Source organism: Triturus cristatus, chromosome 3_1 (assembly GCF_964204655.1).
Source record: "Triturus cristatus chromosome 3_1, aTriCri1.1, whole genome shotgun sequence".
Lineage (NCBI taxonomy): Eukaryota > Metazoa > Chordata > Amphibia > Caudata > Salamandridae > Triturus > Triturus cristatus.
Genome location: NC_140583.1, coordinates 503,758,843 through 503,776,042, shown reverse-complemented (window position 1 = coordinate 503,776,042; position 17,200 = coordinate 503,758,843). Strand labels below are relative to the sequence as shown.

The following is a 17,200-nucleotide window of genomic DNA, read 5'->3' as shown; positions in this document are numbered from 1 at the left end:
ATGAAGAGAACTAGGATTCCAAGTGAGTAACTTCATTTTTCGATATTGGCTCTTAATCTTTGTTTGATTACTACACCCTCTGAAGACTCCATGTGGTTGATCCGGACACTCGAAGGTTTCGAAGGGCCAGGAAATACTGTTGTGACCCTTAGCAGGGCAGAATGTCCTCTCCAAAGAGAACAAGATTAATTGTGCTACCTTTAATGCTCATTCCATGTATAGGTATGCAATTGTTTTTTTTTTTTTTTTTTTTTTTTGAAGACCTTTATTGATAGAAAAAAGGGGCAAATACAAGCCAACAAGGAGCCCGGAGGGCTCACACATACGGTGCATTACATCTTACTGAAAACACAGAGGATACATTACAGAAGGACTGAGGTCTAGTTTTAAAAGTTTCCCTTGTAGGATAGGCAGAAGCAGGATATCGTAGCACAACAAGTCAATACTGGTGTTAAACAGTCAGGATAGATAATCGTATAGCAGTAGAAAACACCAGAGTCGCTGCGTGGCACCCAGAAAGGAACGTCTGAACCCCAGGGAAGGAAAAAGGACAAAGAATAGAAGGCCCATAGAACAAAAAAGAAAAACAAAAAAGAAAGCAACCCCACCCCCCAAGTGCCCCCCACCCTGCACCCCTGCAGCTGGCTACGGCCTATCCCCCCCTAGCAGTGTGCCTGTCGCCCGAGAAAAGGAGTCCCGAAATATAGAAGGTAAGAAAAAGAGAGAATCCGAAAACTCTCGTAAAATTAAGAAAGGTGGGGAGGAGCCCACTATTCGTCCCCCAGCTCCGCCATCTCGCACCCTTAATAGCAACAGTAGTCTGACACCCAGTAGTAATAACATGCCCGATATGATGAGAAAACTGGGGTCACAGCAGCAGCGCACAGGGTAAGGAAGGCAGCAACACCCAACCGAGACATCCAAAATATCAACAAAGAATCTTCAAGCCATGATTGATAAGCGTAAGCCCCCGCAATAGTCTTCTAGCACCACCGATACATGTCCCGGTCACTCAGAGAAAACAGGTTCCCCAGCTGCCCCACTCACAAGAACGGTGCAAAACATTTATCAACGGAGGAGGGCCAACCCAAGAGAACAAAGGAAAAATTCAACAAAAGTGTATCCGGCCATCACCTCCCGGACCCCCATGCAAACCATACCCAAAGTCCAGCGTTCTCGTCAGTCCAGCACAGTCCCAGGAATGTAGTTACCGGTGTCAGGGCAGGAAAAAGACAAACTCAACCCTGACCCCTACGTTCCAGTGCGCCAGCATAGTGCAGTTGCGGCGTAGCCCCGTAGAGTAGGATGAGCATCCGATGTGAACACCCAGAGAGACGGCAACAGCCAGTAATCGCCATCCAAAGCAGGACAGTGTTATCCCCAAGAGTGCAGTACGGGTAAGCGTACAGTGATAGTCCACCAAAATTGGGCAACTCACTCCCGGGCAACAAATTAAGCAGAGCAATCTTGTCAGCAATACCCGCTGGCGGTGGTAGTCCTGGCATCCGACGGCGAACCTCTAGGTTCCGTCCAAATATAGAATGCACTGTGTCCTCCATAGTTGCGACAGTCCGAGCGGCGGTGACGTTAAGTTCACTCACCATCAGTTCCTCTACGTCTCCCCGGAGAGGCCGCACACGACTGCCGAGTCCTGGGCCCAGCGATCCGCTCCGCGCACAACCGCCCGTCCGGTCAGCCAAGGAGAGAACGGGCACAGCGTCGTCCAGCCGGCGCTCCAGGTCACGGGCGTTGGAACAAAAAGCAGCTCGCAAAGCAGCCAAAGCTTCCAGGACGTCGCCGATGCTCACGGGCATAGCGTGAGAGGAAGAGATGCCAGCTCCCTGTCCCCGGAATCCGCAAGCGTGTGGCGACCCTCGAGCCCAGTCTTTAGCATACATGTCAAGGCGTCGTTTAGTAGGTCAGCTCCCAGAAAGGCAGCGCCAAACCACAGGGACAGGGCAGCAACCTCCAGTCCAGCGCCACGCACAGGGACAGCACAGCGACGGTCCAACCAGGCGCCATGTACAAGTGCCGATCACTCAATACAAATGGCCCTCTCCATTGCACTTCGTAGCGAGAGATCAAAGAGAAACTTCCAACAGGGGGGATACATTTGTTGCATCGGTGGTGGTAAAGTAGCGTAGCGGCGAGACTCCAAAAGAAACTGTTGCGCCACTTCTGGGGGATCTCGGTGGCCTGTCGCGTCTCGCCGGCGGTTTCAGAGTCTCCCGTAATGGCCGCTGTTGTTGCCCTCCAGCCGGACGCCGCCGAAAACAAAGGACCGGACCCACTCCGTAGGCGTCTGCGGGAATTCAGGGCGTTTCTTCACCCCCGGTGCAGGAGGGACGACGGGGAGCCCACCATCGGATGCAGCGTCGCCTCCCCGACCCGTTACCGCACAACAGGCACGATCCAGCAAGCAGGAGAGGAAGCGGTACGGGAGGGAAGCGGACGAGTTGGCGGAGCCGAGGGCTCAGGCGGCCATCCCTGTTGCCGGCTAGGCTCTTCCCCCTACTGCATAACTTTTAAGCCCACCGCTCGTAGGTTTACAGTCCTGCTGTACCGCTCAGTTACAGTGTGAAAAACCACTTCTCGCAAGCTTAGAGTGCTGCATAACAGGGCCGATTCGGGGGCAGGTATGCAATTGTTAATCTTATAAATGAGCAGATCCAAGGCAAGAACGCAAATAAAGGTGACAATGGGCATCCCTGTTTCCTTCTCGATGTGATTGATCTCCATTGATTTTTATTTGAGTTCTATAGGGCTCATGTAATTTGCCTTGATAAACCTGGACAGTTTTTTGTTTTTTACTTAATGATTTGCCAATTGTCCCTATTTGGAGGCCCTCTCTGCATCCAGTGAGAGAGAAACCAGCAAAATGTTACTTCTGGTAGCCAGGTTAACGAAATTCATTGCCAGTCTTGTATTGTCATATATTTGCTGCCCTCAGACTAATCCTGACTGAAAAGGGAAATATCTGACCAGACTGAGTTCAACCCTGCAACAAAAATCTTTGTAAATATATCTACGTTGTTGAAACGTGCTATGGATTGATCAGAGCTGCATAGCGAGGAGTCTTTACCTTGTTTCAGGATGACTGTAAGCACATAATCGTAGTATATGTTACCTTTTGGGCCTCATCAATGTAATTGTGTAATGTAATTGAACACCCTTGCCATGGGTTCAGCTAGAATATCTTTAAATGCGTTATAGAATGACCTGAAAAAGCCATCCGGGCTTAAACCTTGTCTTGTGGTATCTCCTGCATTTCTGTTCGAACTTCTAAAAGAGATTGGTTCGTTTAGAAGGCTGTAAATGCCCTCTATGTCCTGAGTTTCACAGATTCATACCATCATTAGATTGCGTTGTTTGTATGTGATTAAGTGTTCCCAAGGTATTTAATTTGAATGTGAGGGTGCACTCTGCCTTACCTGACTTCTCATTATACCTTTAATAGTGCTGCGTTTTGTTAGTTTCCTCTGTTAGGGAGTGTTCTAGTTTAACACATGCCTTACATAAGAGACAAAACATTCTGGTCCATGTTTTGAATGGAGCGCAACTTTAAATGTCTTCTTACTACTTTGCGAGCTCCTACTAGTGAGTACTTGCACCTTTTAATCAGCTGGGGTGCCTTGGTTAACATTTAGCAGTCTTTTTCCACCAATGCTTCTCCAGCATTGCCTCTGAGGCAATTTTGTTTTCAAAGTTGTTGTTAATGTTCGCTTCCTACCTTGGTTTATCCTGTGGTAGTGTGATGTTTTCTTACCAGTCTACAAATGTTGGCTCTGTTTCTTTGGAACTGTTTGTTTTCAGTCTTAGCATAGTCTTGATTTTTTTTTCTTCATTGCATAGGATCGTCGTAGAGCAGAATTTGTAAACACAAAAAAACACATTATTTTGTGCATGGAAGAATTGGACCACATTCCTGACTCTAGTTTTGAACATGATGTTGTATGCGACAATGTGGAGTCCTTTTGCCTTTCCACAGAAAATATAGCTTCTGTTAAGCTGCTTCTGCTGCAGGTATGAACTTACCTTTGTTATTTAGACCTATTGTCAACCGCTTTGAAGCTTGATGTGAACTGTATCTGTACATTTGTATTACTGACAATTTTTGCTTTGTTTTATTTATTTTTTCATCTTTTTAGTTGGAGGATAGAAAAACTCAAAATGAGGCTGTTTGTTCACAACTACGCTCTAGAATCATAGAACTTTGGAATAGGCTGCAAATACCTACTGAGAAACGTGAAGCTTTTTCAATGTACATGACTGGTTCCAGAGGCAAAACACTTGAAGCAGTAAGGAAATCTACTTTCCTAGTTAAAGCAATGAGTCCTATTTTTTATTTTTTGTAGAAATTTGTGATGGTTTTAAATGACTTTTGAAATGCAGGACATGTACACTGTTTTTCTACAACTGGGGTTTTTCTGTATGTTGTATTGATTCAACATATTTGCCTGTCAGACTGGCTTACACAATAGAGGTCCAAGTTAAGCTAGAATAGTCTGGTATTCCACTTCTACTATCCTTACAACATTAATCAGTGGGTATCAGACTTTTGACAAAGTAGATGTGCCATTAATAAATGCAAGTCAGTTGTTGAACAAAAGATTTCAGTCCTTTCTGCCTTTATATCGCTTCTCCTACCTTCTTTCAGCCATCTTCCTTCAACCCTGCTGAGTTTCCATGTAGACAAAATATACATGCTTTTCAGGACCTCACAATGGGTGGAATGCTTCTATAATGAGGGATTACCCTGTTTTATAAGGCTGTGTATTGAGTCTTGTGAAACAGGAACAGGAAGAAACCACTTCAAGAAATATTTGGTAGCTAGCTACATGAATATACACATTCAACAGCTATTCTGGTGATTGAAGTGACTTCTTATAGATTAGAGAGAAGTGTCTTTTCCACCATCTGTCTCTGATTTTTTTCATATATGTGGTGAGGCTTATTTTTGTTAAATATTTTCACCCATGAAACGGACAGTTTTACTGGGGATTCAAAAGCTTCACTGATCTCTACACTTGGTGTTATACTCCTGGTGCCAAACTTTTCCAAGAAGGGTCTGAGAGCAATAAATGACCAATTCAGCATGGCTTTAGAGTGTAAAAGCCCAGTTTCTATCTCAGGCCATGTCTTCCAGGAATTGCCGTTAACAAAGTCTATAACCTGTGTTTAGCCATTCTCTTGGGACGCCAGACTCTGAAACTTCGCTCCCCCGTGTAGAGATAAGACAGCCTTGTCGAGCCATTTATTCCTGGAATACAATAAAATGATAGGAATTGAGATTTTTGTTTAAACATCCATTGGAGAGTCTTGTATCGTACTTTCTTAGGGTACTTAAATATACTTGTTGGATCTAAGATGTTATACTACATTAAGATCTTGTTCATAGAGTTATCAACCTCCGTGGGGGTCAGATTGAGATAAAAATCTAAAACTTGCATGATAATAGTTCCTAATGTTTGGAAGGGACAGCCCTCCATCTGCAGCAGGATAACTTTTAAAGTGCTAAGTTCCAGCCTCAGTGTTTTATTAGTTCACAAAAAGGATGAAAGTAAACTATCTTTCTTAAAAAAAAAAAAAAAAAAAAAAAAAATGCTTGTAGTTCACACGAGGCAGCGGAAAATAGGAAATTAAATAAGGGCAGGATAGACTTGTATAGACTTGTATTAGTGCCACCTGACCTAGTATTAATAATGGAAGTTGGTGCCAACGTATTAAGAGGCGCTTCACTTTTCAATTGAAGTAGTTCAATTGAAAAATATCCTCTTTTCTCCGTAACACATATCCCTAAATATCTCTTTGGGAGAGTATTCTAGACCCATCTAAAATTTGGCAATAGCGAATCAATAAGCCAATTACACAGCATGATGTCCGTTTTGGATTTTATTTTATATCCTCCTATTGCTTGGAAATATGAGAAAATCCCCAAGATTTCCTCCCGGGTATCTTCTTTAGGATTTAGAAAAAGGACAATATCATCCGCGTACAATTTTATATTCGACATCCCTTGAAGGGGAGCTGTATGCACCTTTTTCTGTCTAATTGCTATTGCCAGGGGCTCTATAAATGCACAAATAAAATCGGGGCTAGAGGACATCCTTGTCTAGTACCCCTATTTGAGGCAGGTGCCTACATTTAAGGGGTTAAGTAAAAGTTGCGCTCGGAGTTCATGTATAACAGTCTTATTAATTGTGTGAACCCATCCGGGAAACCAAACTTTTCCAAAATTAAAAACAAACAATCCCATGAAACCAAGTCAAACGCTTTTTCAGCATCTAAGAGCCATATCTGAGCCTCTATCCTAATCTTATAAAAAAAAAATCCAACGCCTCTGATGAAAATTTCGTATTGGTAGAGAGTTGTCTCCCAGCTACAAACCCATATAGGTGTGTATGAATAAATGAGCCCACCATCCTATTAAGCCTGTTGGTAAGTCATTTTGTGAAGATTTTATAATCCACATTAAGGAGGCTTATGTGCCTATAAGGATTGACATTCTCCCTATTTTGTCCTTCAGGACGCTAACCACTACTGCAGTATGAAAAGATGGCAGAGGTTCCCCACCCTTAAGTAAGTGGTTAGCGAGATTTAAAATATGTACATTAAGGGATGAAGCAAATCTTTTAAAAAATGAAACCGGAAGGTTCGAGGCATGTGGGCTGCTGAATTCATATCTGTGCATAGATCGCCGCCTAGTGTTAGGTCCGGATGTTTGCACGTTGTTGTCCTGGAAGAGTCTTCGAAGTATCCTGAGATAGGTGACTCCTCCCCTGGACCACAGTGCGCATGGGCATCCTCTCCATCCTCAGATTGTTTTTTTCCGCCATTGGGTTCGGATGTGCTTATCTTGACTCAAGTTAGGGAAAACTTTTTTCAGGCCAAAAGGCCTTTAGTTCGCGTCGGTACTGTTACCGATCGGTATCGATAGTTTCTTGTTAGTTTACTAACTTCAAGACCAACTTTTTCGCATCATATCCGACCATCGACCCCACATCGACGATGGAATCGAGGACACCATTTAAGCGGTGTCCTGTTTGCAATGCGAAATATCCCCATGTCGACGTCCACCCGGTGTGCAACAAATGCCTTTCACCGGATCACGACGAATCCACATGTATGGCCTGTGCCCGATTCCGATCCAAAAAGACTCTCCGGAATCGACGAGCAGCGAGGCTTGAAGCGCAGCAAGCGGCACCGGCCCCGACCAACATCTTCATCGCCGAGGACGAAGATGTGGAAGGCGTGGAGAACCTACCCTCCAGCCCCGCTTCCGAACATGATTCCGGATCGGAAGACATCGAAGAACAACTTTCACAGAGAAGAAGCCGACACCGAGGTAGGAGACTACGATGAGGCCTTAGGGGCCGAAGAAAGTAGCTCCGGTGACGAGCAAGGCCTACCCGTACAGACGGAGGATATCCCAGTGCGTCAGTCTATGGCTCCGGTCGAGGGATCGCCTTCGGGCCTTACCCAAAACCTATCCCGCAGTTTTTCAGCCCCGCCCTCTGGCCCGGCCTCTGACATTCAGCGGCAGCCATTAGTACCCAAAACGACTGGTTTCCCTTCCTCGAAACCGAAACCAAAAGTCGGATCGGTTCCACAGAAACCGAAACTGACACTGGTCGGATCGAAGCCCACTACACCTTCGACGCCAGCCAAACCCGTCGGCACCGACCGCAACAAACGGGACTTCGGTGCCGAACTCGCAGCAGTCGGCGCCAACGCACGGAAAAAGGCCATCGGTACCGCCAAACCGCCTCGGCCCCCGGCACCGAAACAATCGGCTCCGGCCACAAAGGTCAAAATGGCCGCTGCGTCGCACACCACTTCGAAAGCAGCACCGAAGGCCCAATCATCGACGCTGTCGACAGCTACTCCCTCTCCTCGACTCGATGACCCCGTGGCCCCAAAGAAGTCCACGCCTGCCTCTACAGAACCGCTCTGCGCCAAAGAACCGTCGGCGTTCCAGGTGCGACAAGTTGCAGCGTCCTTGCAACGCATCAAAGAAAAGGCAGCCCTCCAGGACACGTCAGGCTCCGAGCCGAAAAAAGCTCAAAAAGCTTCTCCAGCACCACCCAACATCACTTTGGCCTGCCGCCATCTACGGCGCCCAAACTGTTCGAAATCAGAACACGTGTCACCCAAACTAGGATCACACCTGCCGAACGCTCCCCTACGGAGACGTCACCATCCCACTTCATCGATGTCGACACCGGCAGAATTGTGCTCCACAAGCGGAGAATATCTTCCGAGCAAGCTTTGGACTCCTACCGGATCCCGCTAAAGAAAAAGCTGCCAGCGGATTCGGAACCAGTTCTTTACGAACGTATCCATACCTCTTAGCCAGATCCACAGCCCTTCTCTCCGACACCCTCCGAAACCGACGTTTTGGAGGACTACATGGGTGACGACGTCCCCTACCCCAGAGAGATGGACCCTGAAGGCCAACAGGACCCTGACCAGGCTTGGGATGACCCTGTAGACCCGGGTGCACCTATGGATACACAGGACACGCAGCTATATGGCGCAAAAACGTCTCCCACAGAGGACACTGCCGCATTCAACGCCCTCATTGAACGTGCTGCGGCCAATCATGGTGTGCAACTCCACTCTGACACAATTGAGGACGATTTTCTAATGGATACTTTCGCATCCTCAGAAAGGAATATCAAAACTCTACCCATGTTGAAAGGTGTCCTCAAACCAGCAAAGGACATTTTCAAAGAACCCACCAGGGCAAGAGTGATAAACCCCAGGATCGACAAAAAATATAGGTCGGCGCCTGGGGACCCTACGTACATTAGAGGCCAGTTGCCTCTGGATTCCATCGTAGTCGCTAATGCTCGCAAACGGGAGCACTCGCAGACAACTGGGGATGCTCCTCCCCCGGACAAAGAGTCCAAGGTGCTAGAGACCTCCGGCAAACGGGTTGCAGTCCAGGCAGCTAACATATGGCGTATTGCCAATACTCAGGCGCTCCTAGCTCGCTACGATCGCGCACACTATGACACATTAGAAACCTTACTCCAACATCTCCCTGACCAATACAAAGAGGGAGCAGAGATCCTCATCAGGGAGAGACCACTCCTCACGAACGCATCCATTAAGTGTGCACTGGATGCCGCAGATACAGCTGCCAGAGCAATAAACACTAGCGTCATGTTACGACGACACGCCTGGTTACGAATCTCCGGATTCAAACCTGAGGTTCAAAATAACATCCTCAATCAGCCGGTCAACCCCGACTACTTATTCGGACCAGAGGTTGACACCACCCTAGAAAAAATAAAAAAAGGACACAGACACTGCAAAGTCCATGGGGGCTCTCCAAACGCAGACCTTTCGGAGTGGCTCCTTTCGTCGCCCCGGAAATAGAGGAGCAAGTAGAGGACAGGGGTCACAGCAAACCTACAACAAGGGCAACACACAAAGTACCTACGATAAAAACACCCGGGGTGGATATCGTGGCTCAAGCACAAAGGGCAGAGGACGCGGATACGGCAATACCAGGTCCTCCCCCAAGAACAAACAGTGACGCCCTCTCCCTTCCTCCCGACCACATAACACCTGTCGGGGGAAGGCTACAAAGGTTCCTGTCCACGTGGAACTCGATCACCACGGACAGGTGGGTCAAAGATATTATCAAACACGGTTACTGCCTAGAATTAACCTCCAGTCCACCCACAATACCGCTAAAACACCGTCCTATGTCCTCAGAGCACTTAACGCTATTACAGCAGGAAGTGCTAAGTATGCTGAAAAAAGGCGCAATAGAGGTCGTACCCGTCCACGAGCAAGGTACGGGGGTGTACTCCCTGTACTTCTTAATACCAAAAAAGGACGGGTCACTCAGACCTATACTAGACCTGAGACCCCTCAACCGCTACATTCTCTCAGAGCATTTCCACATGCTCACCCTACAACAAGTCCTCCCGCTGCTCAGACAGGGAGACTTCCTGGCCACGCTAGACCTCAAAGATGCATATTTCCACATACCCATTCACCCCTCACACAGTAAATATCTCAGGTTCACTATTCAAGGGCAGCACTACCAATTCAAGGTTCTTCCCTTTGGCGTGACAACAGCGCCCAGAGTTTTCACAAAGTGCCTAGCTACTGTGGCTGCACATTTACGGAGGCAACACATTCATGTCTACCCTTACCTGGACGACTGGCTTGTTCAGGCAAAGTCAGCCCAGCAATGTGCCAGCCACATGTCCCGCACCATTCACCTTCACAGTCTGGGGTTCTCACTAAATTACTCAAAATCACATCTCCAACCCGCACACGTACAACAGTACCTAGGTGCGACCATAGACACCCTGGCAGCCACAGCTCAGCCAAATTTAGTGAGGATCAACAGCATGCAAATGCTGATTTCCAAGTTCAAACCCCAACACTCCCTTCCTGCGCGAGTGTTCATGCAGTTGATAGGCATGAAGGCCTCCTGCATTTTCATAGTCCCACACGCGAGACTACATATGCGCCCGCTTCAGGAGTGCTTAGCACGTCAATGGAATCAGGCTCAAGGGCAACTAAAAGACCTAGTGTTGGTGAGCGGTCGGGCATACAACTCTCTGCATTGGTGGAATCCACAAAACCTTTGCAAGGGCCGACCGTTCCAAGAGCCTGTTCCACAAATAGTACTGACAGCGGACGCGTCTCTCCAGGGATGGGGAGCTCATGTACTCAATTACACAGTGCAGGGACTATGGACAATACAACAAAAGAAGATGCACATCAACCTTCTAGAACTGATGGCAATCTTCCTGGCAATGAAAGCCTTCAAGGTACACTTGTGCAACAAAGTCGTGTTGATCCGGACGGACAACATGACTGCCATGTACTACATACAGAAGCAGGGAGGAACGCACTCTCCACAGTTGTCTCATCTGGCTCAGAGCATGTGGAAGTGGGCCATTCAGAGGAACATATTCCTCATGGCGGAACACCTCCCCGGCAAGGACAACCAGATGGCGGATCTGCTCAGCAGACACAGCCACCAGATGCACGAGTGGGAGCTACACTCGTCAGTACTCCAACCGTACTTCCAACAGTGGGGTCATCCAGAGATAGACCTATTCGCGACAAGCAAACGCAAAATGCCAAAGCTTTGCCGCCAGGTTCCCACATCCAGTCGCAGGGCAATGCGATATGGATGAACTGGTCCTGCAGATTTGCGTACGCTTTTCCCCCAGCGCCGTTGATACCGCTGGTGGCACGCAAACTGCGACAACACTCACTGACACTCATCCTGGTTGCTTCCACATGGGCCCGCCAACCATGGTACATCACCTTTCTGGAACTTTCCGTGGTGCCGCATCAAAGGCTGCGAATCAAACCCGCGCATTTGACGCAGAACCATGGAGAAATTCAGCACCCAGATCCGCAACAGCTGAACCTGGCGATCTGGCTCCTGAAGTCTTAGAGTTTGGTTACCTAAACCTGCCACCTGACTGTATGGAGATCAGTAAGGAAGCTAGGAGACCCACTACCAGAGCTTGCTATGCAGCCAAATGGAAGAGGTTTGTCATTTATTGCAATAACAATGACATTAACCCGCTAGACGCATCCATTCAAAACATAATCTGTTACCTCTTACACCTATACCGATGCAATCTGGCGTACACCTCAATACGTATCCATTTAACCGCAATAGCAGCCTATCTCCAAAACAGGCAGCACCTCTCTTTATTCAGAGTGCCTGCCATCAAAGCCTTCTTGGAGGGACTTAAACGAGTAATTCCCCCAAGACACCCACCAGCGCCGGTGTGGAACCTCAACTTGGTCCTCACCCGACTGATGGGCCCACCCTTCGAACCTCTCCACTCATGTGAGATTCAATTCCTCACCTGGAAAGTAGCTGTCCTAGTGGCAATCACTTCGTTAAGAAGAGTTAGTGAACTCCAGGCACTAACCATTCAAGAGCCATTCATACAGGTTCACGCAAACAGGGTCGTACTACGTACCAACCCAAAATTCATGCCTAAAGTAATATCGCAGTTCCACATGAATCAAACGATTGAACTGCCTGTTTTCTTTCAGAATCCACAAAATGTCGCTGAAAGAATGCTCCATACACTAGACGTCAAAAGAGCCCTCATGTACTATATAGACAGAACCAAAAGCTTTAGGAAGACAAAACAACTTTTCGTTGCCTTTTCCTCACAACACAAAGGCAACGCCATCTCCAAAGCAGGTATAGCCAGATGGATCGTTAAATGTATTCAAATTTGCTATCAAAAGGCTAAACGCACATTAACGATTACCCACGAGCCCACTCAACACGTAAGTTAGGGGCCTCCATGGCTTTCCTGGGAAACATTCCTTTACATGATATATGTAGAGCAGCCACATGGTCTACTATACATACATTTACCAAACACTATTGTGTAGATGTACACTCAAAACAGCAGGCAGCTGTAGGACAGGCTGTTCTAACAACTCTTTTTCAGACCGCTGCAGCTGGCACTGGTGGCCGCCGCTAATGGGAGGTACTGCTATGTATTCTATGCACAGATATGAATTCAGCAGCCCACATGCCTCGAACTGAATATGCTACTTACCAGTATGCATCTGTTCTTGGCATGTAGGGCTGCTGACATTCATATCGCCCACCCTCCTCCCCGGCGCCTGTAGCAGCTGCAGCTCTCAGAATTACTGTATAGCATGGTCATCCCTTTCTGTATCTACTCCATCACTGCCACAATGGCGAAAAACAATCTGAGGATGGAGAGGATGCCCATGCGCACTGTGGTCCAGGGAAGGAGTCACCTATCTCAGGATACTTCGAAGACTCTTCCAGGACAACAACGTGCAAACATCCGGACCCAACACTAGGCGGCGATCTATGCTCAGATATGAATGTCAGCAGCCCTACATGCCAAGAACAGATGCATACTGGTAAGTAGCATATTCACTCCACAGCACCATGGCTCCACTGAAGAATGAAGTTTGGTATCAAACTTCTCAGCACATTAAGCCCGCACTGATACCAGTGCAGGATTTAATGTACAATACACGACCGAGGGTATGTTAGAGATGCCCCCTAAACCTAACCTACAATCCACGTCTTGTCTGAGGGGCTGCCTAGGCTGCCACACAGCAGACATGTTGCTGGATCCCTGGGTAGAGAGCCATCCGCTCTCCTGGGCCTGCAACAATGTACATCCTGGGTGAGGTGCTAGGTCTCCTCCCCCGGGATGGGCAGGGGAAGCTTCAAAGGCATGCCGCCTTTATGAGCTTCTCTAGGCCACTTGCTGTACTCCGCAACTGGCCTCTACCGGTTCTAAACCCCCAATCTGGCGGGAAGACTGGCCGGAAACCCCAAGGAAGGACAGGGGGTGTGCCAGCCTCTGCCAACCCCACCCCTCAGGTGGGGGAGGTGAGGTGAAGCACATATCCGGGCTGTCGCCATCTTGAAGATGGGGAGCCCTGCCCAATCAGGACTAGGCCACTGCCCCCCTCCCACAGGAGAGTGGCAGGATAGGGGGTGTACCCACCCCAGGGCAGGGACCCAGTGGTCCCTGCTCTTTACCTACCTGTAACACCCCTAAATTTAGTATTTAGGGGCACCCTGAACCTTCCTTAGATCCAGATACCGAAACAGCAAAGAAGATCAAGAAGAAAGACCTGCTGTGCAGCTGCTAACAAGAGTAAGACACCAACTGCTTTGGCCCCAGCCCTACCGGCCTGTCGACCCTCGAACCTGCTCCTGGTAAATCCCGGCATCTCCCACGGCCAGCAACCTCACAAACGCCGGAGGACCTGGCTACATTGTGACTGAGCATCTGGGACTCCCACGAGCAGTGGTACTGCTCAAAGCAAGTAACTGACCCCTAGAATCAGCCAGGAACTGCGAACCCTGCACACTCTGCACCCACCAAGCCTGGCCTGTGCTGGAGTGGACAAAGACAACGAGGATGTCCCCCCGGCGACTGTGACCCCGAATCCAGCACCCAACTCGACGCTCCTGACGATGCCTGCAGCCTCAGAACAGGGACCCCCTCCCCAACCGCGATCAACAAAGGGTAAGATTTCCTGACACCAAAAGGCACCCCTGCACCTGGCGCCCTGCGGCCCCCTGTGCCCAACTCCTGGGTACCTTCCTATCCTCCAACTACCCAACTTACCTCTCGAAGTGGTGGTCGCACCTGAAGAATCTTCGTCCCCGAGCTTGCAGCCTTTGTTTGTTCTTGAGCTTCTCTATTGCAATCCATTGAGCGCCCGACGGCTCAAAAGCGCCCTGCACCCAGCCGCCCGAGTGGCCCTGGCAGTGCAACTTCTACTCTAACCTACTTCTCCATTTGCCCTGAGCAAGTGACCAGGAGCCCAGCTCCCACAGCTGCGTGGCCTGCTAGCCAGTAGCCACCAACCACGGGCCCCCTGCCTTTAATAGGATAACATTGGACCTACCTCACTCTCCACCCGGCTGCCCCTGTGCTGCTGAGGGTGTAACAATTGTACTTACCTGACCCTGGGAGACCCCTGAGTTTATGCCCAGAACCTTAACTCTGCCGGTCGAGTACTTACACAAAAGCCGATAACTCACTCTTATTCCATAGGGTAACATTGACTGGTTTCACTTGAAAATTCTTCTAAGTGTGGAGTTTCTAAACTTTAAAATATTCACCTAAAATCAGCCGAGTAATGAAATCGAAAATACTCACCTGCTATTAGGAGAGATCCCAGTGCTGGATCTTGGTGCCCAGCACTGACCCTGAAAAGTAATTACAACCATACTTACCGCTAACTCTATTTTCTTCCATAGGAAACCATTGACTGTTTTTCTGTAAAATTTCTTCGACGTGTCGATTTTTGCAAACTACAAATATTCTTTAAAAATCGTACCAACTGTGAAAATATAATTACTTACCTGTTTTAGATAGATGTCCCAGTACTGAGCCTAGGAGCCCAGCACTGGATTACAAAAGTAACAAGAACATACTTTACCCGTAACTTGAATTTTCTTCCATAGGAAACCATTGACTGTTTTTCTGTGAAATTTCTTCTACGTGTCGATTTTGCAAACTTGCAAATATTCGTTAAAAATAGTCTGTATAACTTAAACGCAGTCTCTCAACTGCTTTCAGGGGGTATACTAGTGCTGGATCTAGGATCCAACACTGAACCCGAAAAAGTAACCATAACCCCACTTACCTTCTAAGTGAATTTCCTCCCATAGGATAACATTGGTGATTTCATAAGAAAAAGTTTCTAATTGTCAACTTTTAAAATACCAAAATATTGCTTAAAAATCACAACAGTAACTAAACCGTATTTACGCACCTGTTTCGAGGAACTGTCCCAGGACTGAATCTAGGATCCAGTCCTGGAGTTAGAAAAGTAATCCTGAAAGTAATCAATTGCATTTACTTAGAATTTCCCATTGAGCTCAATGTATGATTGTGTTTGAATTGTGTTGCCAATTGCAACAAACCAACTATTGAATTCAAAAGACTATTGCCTATTGCAAAGCATTTAACTAAAGCATCTAATTCTGAGAGTCTATTTTGATACCTATTGTTGGTTCTAAAATAAAACACTTAACAAGAGGGTATGCAGTTCCTAATAATAACGTAGTGTGTGTTAGAATCACTAGGTCCCAAGGTGATGGTGTGAAAATGGTCTAGTTAAGCGGAGTAGAAGGTACTCCTACTGGAAATGAAGACCCTCACACACCCAACAAGCGGGTGTCTTGCTTCATCACCGGGTCTTTGCTCCTTATCGGGCCGGCGGTGCAATGCCCGATCAGGCACCCCAAGGGGGCCTTCCTGTCGGAGATCTTTATTTCCAAACGCCGGTGAGTGAGGTGTGTGGGGAAAACGGTTGGTTAATATAACTAGTGTAGGTGCAAGTGGAGTGAAAGGTAAGTGTACTAAAACAGGGTAGGTGATCCACTTCAAACAAATTTAATAAAGTATGGTCAACACCCTGATTAAAAACAATCTGCACATCTCTCACCATTAGGTGTATGAGTGATATGTGCTACAACAATAAAAAAGGTCAACATGTTTCTTGCCTGGATATTAATTAAAGGGCAATTCTTCAGGACCAATATATACGGCTACCTGCACCTTTTTGGTGGTGGCCACAACCTCTAAGAGGTGTCAATGGTAGCCACACGTACAGCACCCTAAAAACGTGTGGTGCCGTGTAAATCAAGAACACACAACCCCATTAGGCTGTGGAGACAATGTGGTCAGGGTAGGAACACACTAATTGTTAGTGTCGGTTGCGTTGACTTAACGTTACCGTAAACCTATGACCCCGCCAGCCGCTCAAGTCAAACTTGCAAATATTCGTTAAAAATAGTCTGTATAACTTAAACGCAGTCTCTCAACTGCTTTCAGGGGGTATACTAGTGCTGGATCTAGGATCCAACACTGAACCCGAAAAAGTAACCATAACCCCACTTACCTTCTAAGTGAATTTCCTCCCATAGGATAACATTGGTGATTTCATAAGAAAAAGTTTCTAATTGTCAACTTTTAAAATACCAAAATATTGCTTAAAAATCACAACAGTAACTAAACCGTATTTACGCACCTGTTTCGAGGAACTGTCCCAGGACTGAATCTAGGATCCAGTCCTGGAGTTAGAAAAGTAATCCTGAAAGTAATCAATTGCATTTACTTAGAATTTCCCATTGAGCTCAATGTATGATTGTGTTTGAATTGTGTTGCCAATTGCAACAAACCAACTATTGAATTCAAAAGACTATTGCCTATTGCAAAGCATTTAACTAAAGCATCTAATTCTGAGAGTCTATTTTGATACCTATTGTTGGTTCTAAAATAAAACAACCATATATTTTTATACACAAACCATTGGCCTAGAGTTCAGTTCTTGAGTGTGCGAGACCATTTGCTGACTGAGTGTGTACAACAAATGCTTTACACTGTTCTCTGATACTGCCTTACTGCTCGACCAAGCTACCACTTTAGAGAGTAAGGTTATATCTAACTTTAGCCTCTGCCAAACCACTGTGGACTCTGTACACACAACCTGTTCGGGAACAGTATATACAGAGCCACTTTCCTACATTTGTGCATCCCCGATTTGAGCAAACCGATTAAAAAGACAGGGAGTGAAGAAGCGGAATAGAATCACAGGAGTAGCAGAGGTAGGATATATGTAGGAATTGCCAGATACTGCTACAAACTGTCAGACTAATTACCTTAGCGAGAAT

The 17,200-nt window shown here is 47.1% G+C and overlaps 1 protein-coding gene across 2 annotated transcripts in view; it reads left to right on the top strand.

Moving 5' to 3' along the window:
- Nucleotides 1-17,200, top strand: part of PRC1 (protein regulator of cytokinesis 1) — a 558,854-nt gene that overhangs the window by 87,075 nt on the left and 454,579 nt on the right. For both annotated transcript variants that reach the window (XM_085644386.1, XM_085644387.1), the window contains exons 5-6: nucleotides 3,853-4,023; nucleotides 4,149-4,298. In XM_085644386.1, the coding sequence (XP_085500512.1) occupies nucleotides 3,853-4,023; nucleotides 4,149-4,298 (321 nt within the window). The remainder of the gene's footprint in view (nucleotides 1-3,852; nucleotides 4,024-4,148; nucleotides 4,299-17,200) is intronic.